The sequence below is a fragment of the Ascaphus truei genome, chromosome 8, assembly GCF_040206685.1.
Source record: "Ascaphus truei isolate aAscTru1 chromosome 8, aAscTru1.hap1, whole genome shotgun sequence".
In the NCBI taxonomy this organism is placed as follows: domain Eukaryota; kingdom Metazoa; phylum Chordata; class Amphibia; order Anura; family Ascaphidae; genus Ascaphus; species Ascaphus truei.
Window position 1 is genome coordinate 5207645 of NC_134490.1, and position 12617 is coordinate 5220261.

The following is a 12617-nucleotide window of genomic DNA, read 5'->3' on the forward strand; positions in this document are numbered from 1 at the left end:
CAAGTGTTCAAATGCTGTTCCAGAAGGAGAAGCATCTGGGGAGGGTGGAATGATTTATACTTAGTATCAATATATAGTGCAACATGGTCATTTTTGTGTTTGAAGAAAGGTGTTGTTCTGCCCTCAGCATGATGTTTTTGTATAACATGGAAGAAAAGTCTTCACTCCGTAATATGAATGAGCCCCCTGCTATTTTTATCACTGACTTTAAAGAAAGCCATAAAGTGCAGAACATTGAGATCTGATGTATTTTTCTGTTTGTTTCTGTGTCTGTTCTTTGCTGAACATCTGACTTCTTGTCGCTCCCTGTTTCCCGCACTCAAATCTTTTGTAACCAGAAAAGGAAATTCAACCCAAATTCCCACAGATCATAACTGTTCCACCTAAAAGCCATAACTACACAAATGAATTGTCTCCGTGTGTGTGTGTCTCCGTGTGTGTGTGTCTCCGTGTGTGTGTGTGTCTCCGTGTGTGTGTGTGTCTCCGTGTGTGTGTGTCTCCGTGTGTGTGTGTCTCCGTGTGTGTGTCTCCGTGTGTGCGTCTCCGTGTGTGTGTCTCCGTGTGTCTTAATTTTCCTTGTTGATTGAATGGCTTGTGTTATCCTGTATTCCAGCGCACCAACACTATCTAGTCACTTCAATCACGGTTCCCAAATTTGTGTGAGATTTAACAAAGGGTTAACACTTCTCTGCTTCTTTTCAGTAAAACGGCTCTGCTGGAAGGACTGGAGGTGGATCAGTACATGTGGGGCATTCTGAATGCAATACAGAAGTGAGTATCTGCTCACTCCCAACTGGAATCTGCCTCGTACCTGCTTGGGGTGTGTGCATCTCTAGAACGGCTCTCCTAGCACCTACACGAGCCAATGACTGTGCCACGTTGCAGAGGTTAAATCGTGGTGATTAATGCCTGTTTTGTTGGGTAATGAAATCAGAAGCCTATAATTATATATTGTATATAATTACATTCTGTAAACATGCGAGGGGTCTGATTTCGTCCAAACAGCTCCCTTTTGTGCATTGAGCAACACCTTACCCTTTCTCCTCCTTGGTCCTCCCATGGTTTGTTTAGCTCTGTCACTGCCAGAGCGCGTTGCATGTCCCTCTGACCGCGATAGAGCTGAGGGAAGTCCTTTACATGAAGTTGGCTTACACTGTGACCAAAGGCGGCTGTGATTGGGGCGGGGGACCTTTTTTTGATTCCCCTCTTATTTCTCCCAAAGCTCCGAGTTTGAAGAAGTGACCATCGACCCCACATGCAGCTGGCGACCTGTGCCCATTAAGTCGGAGATCCACATCAAGGACGACCCAGACGGAATGCCCTCCAAAAGGTTTAAGACCATGAGTCCAAGCCAGATGATCATGCCCAACGTCATGGATATGATCGCAGCTCTGGGTCCCGGTCCCTCGCCTTACCCGTCGCTGGCCCCTCCCCCGGGAGGTACCAGCTCTGGCGAGTACATCGGGCAAGGTGAGGCACATGTAACATAAGAAGAAGAACATACTTAGAGATTGTGTTCCGTGTATTCCAGATCGATAGGGAAATATAATGCACATTCATAACGAATTAAGGAAAGTTGTTGGGTCAACATTTTGCATCTTGACCAAAATATTGATGTAGTAAATTAATTTCTGCCCTGAAGAGCAGGGGTGCTCAACTCCAGTCCTCAAGACCCCTCAACAGGTCAGGGGATACCCTTAATACCTGTTGGGGGGTTCTTGGGAACTGGAGTTGAGAACCCCTGGTTTACAGTTTTTATTTTGACTTTTTGAGTTATAGGGGCTCCACCACATGTACGTGGCATGGGTTCTTCCACTTTAAAGGCCTCTTCTTCAAGTTGAGGTCTTTTTGTAGGACCTCTCGCCCTTCAATAGTAGAGAGGCATTGTCCCTGTTTCCTACCTTCCATGCGTGTTCCCTGCCCTGCTTGATACATTGTATTCTTTCTGTTACTAGGAAACAGTTACCAAGGTCACGGCAACTTCGACTTTCCCCACGGAGCCCCGGGTGGGACAACGATGAACGATTTCATGCACGGGCCCCAGCTCTCCCACCCGCCTGACATGCCCGGGGGGATGTCCTCTCTGGATAAGCCCCTCAGCCACTCCATGCAGGACTCTGTAAGTAACACAGACATTAAACACTTTGTTACTTCAATGGGTAATGAATACTGCCCGTGCCGGACTGATCTATAAAGCACGGTGGCAGCAAATGGGGAGAACCAACCAGTGACTTTTCATAAATACGCGAGGCCCTTCTAGCATCAAAAGGCGCAATTCTTCCAACAGCACCGTGGGGGCGCCACTCTGGAAGTGACTGGATAGAGTGGGAGCATCAGCTAAATAGCCCAAATGATGATGATTCTTCTTATATTATGTTTGTATCTTTCCTGTATGTATTGTGTTGATAAAATAGTTTCTATAAAAGTTTGTGTATCTATAACATGTAACACACACAAAACATGCACCTATATTCTGCAATGAATACAAACCCTATACCCCTATAGCATACACAGCTTTTTGAAGCATTGTATCTATAGCATTACAGAGCATGAAGGGTATCAAAGGGGGTAAGGTAGGTGTCTGCCTACCTTATTACCTGCTTTGGCATCACTGCGTGCTAGCACTCCCACTCCCACTCAGCTAACATGAGCCATACACCTCCTCTCTCCTCCTGCTCCCCCTCTCCGCCTGTCTGACGTAAGCCAATCACCACCAGAGCTGCCTTCATACCAATTTTCCTTTCCTCTTGTTGGCCGCAAAAGACCAAGCCGGTCACAGACCACTTCCCGAAAGCAGGGTGCCTAAAATCTCTCCCCTTTCTACTCTATCGCCACCCCCTTCCAGATCATGGAATGTGCCACACAGCCAGCTCGGCTGGGGAAGTGTTTCAGATTCTCTCTCTGTTTCTCTCACTCTACTGGTCTCTGTTTCACTCTCGCGCATTCTCTCTCTGTTTTTAGTCTCTCTTGCTCTCTGTCGCTCGCGCTCTCTAACGTTCTCTGACTCAGGCACTCTCGCTCTGTTTGGATCTCTGGCTAGCTCTGTCTCGCTCTCACTCTCTCTGGCTCTCTGTCTTGCTTTTACTCTGGGTCTTGCTCTTACTCTGGCTCCCTGTCTCGCTCTCTCTCTGGCTCCCTGTCTTGCTCGCTCTCTCTCTCTGTCTCTCGCTCACTTTCTCACGCTCTCTGTCTGGCGCTCTCTCTCGGGCTCTCATGAGCTCTCTCTCGGTTTTGTGGCAGAAGGGTTTTCTCTTTCATCTCTGCTCCCCTCTCTCTCTCGCTTCCTCTCTCTCTCTCTCCCTCTCTCGGTTTTGTGGCAGAAGGGTTTTCTCTTTCATCTCTGCTCCTCCTCTCTCTCTCGCTCCCTCTCCCTCTCCCTCTCTCTCTCTCTCTCTCTCTCTCTCTCTCTCTCTCTCTCTCTCTCTCTCTCTCTCTCTCTCTCTCTCTCTCTCCCCTCTCGGTTTTGTGGCACAGGGGTTTTCTCTTTCATCTCTGCTCCTCCTCTCTCTCTCTCTCGCTCCCTCTCGCTCTCTCTCCCTCTCGCTCCTCCTCTGCCTCTCGCTCCTCCTCACTCTCTCTCTCGCTCCCTCTCGCTCCTCCTCACTCTCTCTCTCTTTGATTTGTTTCCTCCGTTGCAGATCCCACATGTGGGAAATTCTGAGCAGCCCCATAGCGCCCTGCCTCAGGGCTTGCACCCGCCTCACCCGGGCAGCCAACCCGGGCAACCTTTACACCACGGGGGGCCCGCGCCTCAACCTCGGCACCCACCACAGGCCACAAGCCACCCGCATGGGGACATGACCTTTAACCCCTCCTCGGCCCTAGAAGGTCAGCCTGGTGGACAGGGAACTCCTGACATGCCGGAGCCATCGCTGGATGTAAGTTGGTGCAGCGGTCCTCTGTCCCCGAGTGTCCCCAAACATACCACCCACCACTAATGCAGGTATCCCACCCACGCCTCCCCCCGCCTGCCGTGAGCAGAGATTCTGGCCCTGCGTACATTGTTACATTACATTGTGCTGTAACTGCTGGTGATGCCGTACTGCACATGACATCGCGGGCACAGAGACTTCCGTGCCCCGTCGTGCTCGAGGGCGGAGGGCCCCAGATCATTGTTTCATGATCGTCATTTATTTGTAATGCGCCAATATCTTCAATGTAAAATCTAAAAAAAAAAACAGATATCCCACTTCATAGGCCTGTAACCGAAGAAACAAGGGCTAAATGTTCCTACTAATAATAACAATGTCTTTTCTTGTATAACACTGACGTGCATGCAGCACTGCATATAGAATTTTTTCAGGCTCGAGTCCTTGCCCAGGTGAGCTTACAATCTGTTTTTTGGTGCCTGAGGCACAGGGAGACAAAGTGACCCGCCCAAGGTCACAAGGAGCTGCCACTGGTTCCCCACCAGGTTCCCCGCCTGCTCTATTCCATCAGTCCCATTAGGACACGTTAGCCCACATTGAGCTGAGAATGCAGTTTAGGAAGACCATAAAAAGGGCTCCCTTTTTTTCAGTAAAATTGTAATCCTCTGATATTATTATTATGGCAATAAGGCACTTCGAGGTAACCATCAAGTGATAACTCTCGGACAGGCTAGCTGTTGGTATTTGGTGGTACCCCAACTCCTGAGTTCCAGGTGCAGAGGGGACACACTCTTCTGTTCAGTATCAGACAATTCATCGTCCGTGGTACATTAGGGCTACGTTACATTGTAGCTGTAGGAATCTCTGCCACGTTTGGGTTGCTGCCAGCGAATGCATTAAAGTCCATCAAATAAACTGGGTCTTGCCGCGCTGAAGCAGTGCGTGGGCAGCAGTGTGTCCGGCCAAGAGATGTGGAGCATCTTTTTAAGCTTCACATTTTGGTTTGAGGGAATAATGATTTTGTCCTTTTGGTGAAAGGTAAAAAAAACGCGGTGATTTTTTTTTCATGGCATTATTCATGTTTCTCTGGTCCGCACTCACCGCGGCGCGTACTACTGGGACGGAGGTTATCCAATAAGCGCTGTCTCCTCTGTGAAGATCGCACGTCCTGTTCCTTGGGGCACTTAGTCTCAGAATCACTAAACTGCATTAAGGTGCTTAACATCAGGTTACTAGCGAGACTGGATCCGCTATAATGGAGAATATAGCTTTACGCCGCGCTTTCTCGCGCATGGTTGTGATCCTGACATGCAAGTGAGTCATTATATCAGGGGTGGCCAACTCCCAGTCCTCAAGGACCACTAACAAGCCTGGTATTAGTGATATCCCTCCTTCAGCACAGGTGGCTCAGTCATTCTGGCTGAGCCACTGATTGAGCCACCTGTGCTGAAGCCGGGATATCCCTAATAAAGTACATAGTTACATAGTAGATGAGGTTGAAAAAAGACGCACGTCCATCAAGTTCAACCTATGCTAAATTTAGACGACAGATACTTTATCCTATATTTGTACTTACAGTGTATTGATCCAAAGGAAGGCAAACACACAACCCCAGTGACACATTATCCAATGATATCTCATAATAGCGAAAATAAATTCCTTCCTGACTCCAAGAATTGTCACTCAGACTTCTCCCTGGTTCAACATCCTTCCCATGTTTACTTATTTGGTATATCCCTGTATACCTTTCGTTTCTAAAAAGATGTCCAACCTTTTTTTTGAACATATCTATTGTATCTGCCATCCCAGTCTCGATGGGCACTGAATCTCACATTGTAACTACCCTTACTATAAAGAACCCTTTCCTTTCCTGCTGGTGAAATCTCCTTCCCTTCAACCTTAAGGGATGGCCCGAGTCCTTTGTACCGCCCTTGGGATGAATAGTTCATTTGAAAGCTCCTTGTACTGTCCCCGAATATATTTGTATATAGTTATCATATCCCCTCTTAGACGCCTCTTTTCTAATGTAAATAAATCTAACTTGGCTAGCCTCCCCTCATAAGTTAGATTGTCCACCCCCTTTATTCATTTGGTGGCTCTTCCCTGCACTCTCTCTAGTTCCATAATGTCCTTTCTAAGGAGTGGTGCCCAAATTGTACTCCATATTCAAGGTGTGGTCTTACTAGTGCTTTGTAATACCTTTCCTGTGTGTGACCCTTGAGGACTGGAGTTGGCCACCAACTGCATTATCCCATCATCTCCTCTTCACTCAGGTCCGTCAGGTTTTATGCAGTGATATAACATTGCTTTAGTTAAGCCGGAGCTGAACATGGCGTTGCTCACCCAGACCCTGAAATAATAGGGCTTTTGCCGTGCACGGATGGGTTTAACGCCAGCGATAGCTATGATTTGCCGTACTTTGTGTTATTTCCCTCCCACCCCGCTCCCCCTCAGCAAAAGTCCTATTTCTGGATCTGAATAGGAGTGACACCTAGACTTGTATAAAGGCTCGTTATGTTCGTTAACGCTGAGCCGATGCTAATGAGCTCAATTACTGCTTTTTTGGTTGGCATGTAATTGGCTCAATGCGTACGACGGGGAAGCATAATGTCTGTTCCTGTTTTAGGTAACGTCCCCCTGTAGCCCTGAGAGCCCAGCGATTCCCCCCTTCTATTCCGAAGAATGTTTTCATCGTGTACGTTTTAGTTCTTGAAACAAACTTTGAGCCCGTGACATCCTAGAATTATAATCTGAACGACAGTATCTGTGTCTCAGGGCTGGAGAAGGGGCTTGAACCCGCGGCCAGCCGCACCGACGCCCGCTCTGCGCACTTTCCTTTACGCTGTTTTTATGTCTGTCTTGCAGCTGCTTCCTGAGCTCACTAACCCCGATGAGCTTCTCTCCTACCTGGATCCACCAGACCTGCCCAACAACAGCAATGATGACCTCCTGTCCCTCTTTGAGAACAACTGAAAGGAGGGCGAGGGTGCAGCGGTCTTTCCCTTCCCGCCGCCCCCACCCATCATTCAACCCACATGGCCACAGAGGCGGGCACAGTAACTCCACCCCCTTCCACGCGATACTGCCCATCCATCTGGTCATACCTGGCTTGCTGGCACACTCCCGGCTGTGCTTTCCTTTAGGACTGATGCGCTTTCAGTGATGCTGCTAAGGGGCAAAAGTGGACTTAGACTGCCAGAGCACATCACAACCGGGGCTTCTTGGTTTTGCCCAAGTTGGGCTAATGGGCAGGAAAACTTTGGAGGGAGAGAGGAGGAAATCTAACTGACCCGAAAGCTCGAGAAGGAGACTGCATAAATTGGGGGGGGGGGGGGGGTAATGGAAGACGCAGGGACACAACCTCCTTATGCCCAGTGCTTTGCCCCATGTCCCACACCATCACCACCACCACCACCAGCTGGAAAAGAAGAACTGCACGAGGAGACCGGGAGAAAGATGGAACAAACACACGCACATACTAAGCACAATGCTCCCTAGCAGTTGGCAACATGCAACAGACATTGCACTCGCAATATGAAATAGGTGCTGAGATAGAGGACAGCAATGCTGGGGGCCTCCTGCTTGTTTTCCCTTTTACCTGGGCGCATTTTTTCCCCTCTGTGGCATTTTTATGAAGACTCCCGGGTTTCTAGCCAGACACTTTCAGACACTACTCAGAACTCCTACAATTCTGCTGGCTGCACAGACTTAATCAAATACAACAGGAACTAAGGGGCAGAATAACCTGCCACCTTCACCATGGACAGGGCTGTAGCGCCCACCAACCTTTTTATTTTCCTTTCATTTCTAAGCTGCGACAAAAGGGGCATTGATGTTGGTTAAAAAGAGAAACAAAAAGCAGCTTAAGTTTTTTTTTTTTTTTTTTTTTCCCCCTCTATTATTGCTAATTGATTTGATTATATTTTTTAACCCAACAAGACTGTTACACAATATCTGGCCTTTTTATTTACCTGCCTGGTGAGGTTATCTTTTTTTTTTTTTAATTAAGTAATTATTATTATTATTATTATTATTATTATTATTACAAAACCCACAAAAACTTAGACGAGAAAAAAAAATGTGTTATTTGTGCAATCTTCCTTCTCAGCCACCTTGCGCCCTGCAGTTACGTTACCTTGTACAGGTGTGGGGTGGGGATCTCAATGCATGAGTCTGACCCAGTTTCTGTGCTTCTGGTGTGTTAATGCTGCTTGCTTCTGTAACACTGTTGTTATATTTGTACAGAAGTGTATGTGCCAATCAGTTCTATTCCTAGTTTCTGCCTCTTGTTTAATCCTTTTGTGCTGAGGAGGGTTCTGCAGACCTCTTTAGCAGTGACCGGTTTAAAAGAAGATCTCTCTTCGCTGTGTTTAGGCGATGTTCCCCCTCTGTGTGCTCAGTTTTCCTGTGTCGTTTCCCGATTAATTCATTTGATTTTATTTCTGTTTATGTCTGTTTCCCGCGTGTTTCGCTGTACAGACGTGAATGACGCACCAATCAAACCTTTTCTGTTGGATTTTTCTTTTCTCTTTCTATCACCAAAGTTGTATTTTGTAAATGTACTCTTTTTTTTTTAATTATTATTATTATTTAAAAAAGAAAAAGGGAAAAAAAAAAAAAAAAAAGGCAAAACACGTCATTTTTTTCAGCTCTTCTCCCCTTGCAGCAGTTTGCGTTTTCTCCAGTTTTGTGTTTTTTTTGTTCCTGCAAGGCAGAAGTGTGTGTGTGTGTGTGTGTGTGTGTGCACGCGTGTGTGTGTGTGTGTGTGTGTGTGTGTGTGTGTGTGTGTGCGTGTGTCTGTATTGAAGAAAATTAGCCTTTCCTTTTATAAACCCATCTCCACATTTTATTTTTATTTTTTGTTTCGTGTCTTTTAAGACGGTGGCGACACACAGCGCTGTTCATATGCAATTGATTATTTTAAAGGAAGAAAAAAAAAACCTATTGTAAATATGTTTGAAACTTTTAGAAAGGTGACTTTTTTTCAGTGTCCACTTTCTGTTCTTTTTTTTTTGGCCTCGTCTGTTTCTGAAGCATCTTTGTTGTTTATTTTGTCCCGTTTCACCTTGTCGTTGCTGATGTGCCTGCCGTGTATTGCGCTGGTACAGGCTGCTCTAGGAGTGAAGGGGTTACTCTGTAAGATATTGGGCACAGTTTCTACCTCTGTCTCTGTGTGCTTCTCCCCTGCCTCCGTGGTAGAACCTGATTGGTTGAGGAAGGGCCTTAATACACGTTTTGAGCAGATACTGGTGGAAATACTTTGGATGGAAAATATTGGATTTTGGGGTCACTGTTCATATCTTGCGAAACGGCGGTGCTGCTCTGGCTCTGCTTGAAGCAGAGAGTGTTAGCACTGCAATTTTGCTCTCACATATTTATTCTTTTATGTGTTTGCACCTTCTGGCACCACAATTTGGCAGCAACTACCCTGCTTCCCCCCAAAACATAGATGGAGCCCCCATCTCGCGTGCTTATGCTACAGAATGATACCTTTAGCATAGCAGCAGCATGTTATTCCCTTTCCAAACCAGCCCCCTGACAGCCACTTCCTGTGACTGTCTGCATGCAGGGAGACCCCGCCACCCTACTATAATCCGGTGTGCCCAGGAATGCAGGGGGGGGGGGGGAGCACGAATGGTTAAAAATGCTAAAAATAAAGTTCAAGCCTGTAAATAGCAGTACATGATGTTTATCAGGGTTGCAGAAGTCGCAGATTGGGGATTAACTTCTCTGTAATATACAGTACAGATATCGCTCATCTCACTCACTTAGAAAATCTTGACCAGTTTGAGCCAAGAAATCTATCCCTAAACCCACTTCTTGTCACAGTTTGCCTTTCTTCTGTATCACCGATGTTGTTAATACTGACACAAGCCTGCAAGGTCTTCCCTTATTCACCAGAGGTCACTAGTGAGCACAGTACGTTTTATTGCATCCCCTGGGTGTCCTCACTTGTGTTTCATTATGGGGCAGCACAATCAATTGCAACAATAGGCGAAGGCACTTTAAAAACAAAAAAAAATTCTTTCCCAATATGCCCCAGGGCAAAAAGCATGCGTTTAAAAACAAATGTGGCTTTTGGGCATAAGAAAGTCAGAGTTTAGGTGTGTAAATAAAAGCGGTGATACTCGGCACTACTTGTGTGCGATCACACAGAGTCTTACTCATTCCTGGGATGATGGGAGTTTTGCCTAATTAGGCTACAGTAATTACATATAGTGCCCTGGACGTATAGATCTCTTCTGGCCGAAGCGGCTTTGTGTAAAATCTTTCGCTGCGGATCTGAAATGGTCAATCTAGCAGCAAGGCCGGAATGGATCACGCCGCGACGCAGGTTATCCCAGCCGTCGCCGCGGTGGCTGCCATTGCAGGTCGGCGGAGGGGTGGGGGGGGGTAATACCCTGCGTTGCGACGTGATGAACCTGCCCCTAAGACTGGCGATGGAATGAAGATATCATGTACTGCTGTTTTGTGCTCAGGAAGTCCCGTGTAGCTTGCTTTCTTTCTCCACTAGTGCCAGAGAAATGTTTAAAGTAAGCAGCAATATTTGCTGGGACCCCTTTTGTGACCTAGAAATAAAAAATCGGGCTCCGTCCCTCTGCTCACTGCAGCCTTCACACGGCCACGGCGTTCCTATTCAGTTACTAAAGCGCCCAACAAACTCTGCGTGTTTTGTATATTTGTGATCTTGCCCGAAATTATCAAAAAAATGTTAAAGATGGCAGCCAATGTGTTACGTGGCTGAGTGCTTCCACTTTACTGCGCCCTACAGAACTACTGCTTAGTGGGACTGCGCTTTGAACCCCTTGCACCCTCCAGCGGTCAAATGGGTTATCCCAGGGGTTCTGAGCTCCAGTCCTCAAGGACCCCCCCAATAGGTCCGTTTCTCAGGATATCCCTACTTCAGCACTTCAGTCGAAGCAGGGACTGATAGAGCCCCTTGAGTGGGAAGCTGGGATATCCTAAAAACCTGACCTGTTGGGGGGAGTCTTGAGGACTGAAGTTCAGAACCCCTGGGTTAATTCATTTCTGTGGATGAGGGTAATCCCCCTTTAATTTTAGTGGGGCCCGTTGTATCCTAAATCCCTGGCAGCTGGGAGCAGATTCTCTGCAGAGTGCCTCCCAGCGGCACAGCGGCGGACCCCACGCAATGCGAGTGTTTTGTTTTATTTTGGGGTTGTTGTTGTTTGTGTTGTTTTATTTGTTTTTTTTTTTCTTTTCCAATTTTCGGTACAATTATTTTTCTATTTGCTGCTCCACCAAAAAAAGACGAGACAGAGACCCTAAAAACCTCAAAGTAGAGTTAAACCCCCTCACTGCCAGAGACGCACACACGTATCTGTGCACGCGCGCGACACTCCAACGCTCTGAGCAGCAACAACAAAGACGTGTCGCAACGGGTATCAACTGGAATCGCTTTAACCCTTTCACTGTAGGGAAGGGTCAAAGGGATCAAAAGCATGTCCAGCTAATGCTTAACCCTTTCAGCGCTGGGAGTGGTTGAAGGACTTCTACACCTTCTGTAAATATGTATATGACCAGTAGAGACATAAAACAGACACATTCATTTTCCTGGGAATGTGGCGTTTGTTTGTTTTTTTATTTTGCAAAAAAAAAAAAAAGGTGGTTTAAAAAAAACAAAAAAAAAAATAAGACGTGAGTTTCCATACGGTGTGGAAATAATCCCATGTTTGGGGAGGGGGGGGGGGGGGCGGCAATGTGATGGGACTTGGGTGCATTTTGTGTGAAATCAACAGCATTGTTTCCACTCCTGTAAAAAAAAATACTTTTGACCCTTTGTGAAAGAAAATAATTAGCGGTTTTTTTTTTCTGTTTTTAACTACATGTAACATTTTAGCTGACTTGCGTTAGTCCTGTGTATTTTTAAGGTGCTACAAAAGAGGGAGGGAGAGGGGAGGGAGGTGAAATCTGATGAAGAAAAAAGTGGATTATGGGGGGGGGGAAAAATAGCTGAAATAAAAAAAATGAAAAATAAAAGATTGTAACCAAATTAAATTCTTTGTACAATTTTTGATATTGTGATCAGATGGGGGGAAAATGACAACAATGAAATGGTACAATCTGTAATAAAACATGCAAAAAGGGCCACTGTATTTGTCTGTACATTGTATGTACAATTTAATCATTCATATTGTAACCCCTTCACTGCCGGAGAGAATGCTCTTCACAGCTCTCTAGCAGCCAAGGCATTAAAATGTTCAGAAATAAAGTAATTGTGATTTTTAGTCTTGCAAAACTGTATGTAGTTAGTTGTGTCCACCTTATATTTATCAAATAAATATGTACTCAGATGAAACCTGTACGCTTTGTGTTACGCTGTCATTTTGTATTTAACGAGCGGAACGTGCAGCTGCCTGTGCATTTATACACCCCAGTGTAACAGGCGGGCAACTCCAGTCTCACGGGGTTCCAACAGGTTAGGTTTTCGGGATATCCCTGCATCAGCACAGGGGGCTCAGTCAGTGGCTCAGACAAAGACTGTGCTGAAGCTGCTGCTCAGCTGCAAAGAAGCCCCCAGTTCAGGTGTTAAAATGCACCTTCCATAAAAACTCCCAATAACTCGACGAGTTTCTGTGCAGTAGTGAGTGACACAGCCGTGAGTGAGTGACACAGCCGTGAGTGAGTGACACAGCCGTGAGTGAGTGACAGAGCTGTGCGTGACAGCCGTGAGTGAGTGACACAGCCGTTAGTGGGTGACACAGCCGTGAGTGAGTGACAGCTGTGCGT

General features: G+C 46.4%; 1 protein-coding gene across 11 annotated transcripts in view; it reads left to right on the forward strand.

Moving 5' to 3' along the window:
* Positions 1-12192, forward strand: part of ZMIZ1 (zinc finger MIZ-type containing 1) — a 277132-nt gene extending 264940 nt beyond the window's left edge. For 10 of the 11 annotated variants that reach the window (XM_075610367.1, XM_075610366.1, XM_075610369.1 and 7 more), the window contains 5 exons: positions 703-771; positions 1223-1470; positions 1956-2119; positions 3639-3878; positions 6735-12192. In XM_075610367.1, the coding sequence (XP_075466482.1) occupies positions 703-771; positions 1223-1470; positions 1956-2119; positions 3639-3878; positions 6735-6842 (829 nt within the window). In that variant the 3' untranslated portion in view covers positions 6843-12192. The remainder of the gene's footprint in view (positions 1-702; positions 772-1222; positions 1471-1955; positions 2120-3638; positions 3879-6734) is intronic. The other variant, XM_075610374.1, reaches the window with a different exon arrangement.
* Positions 12193-12617: the final 425 nt, after the last annotated feature.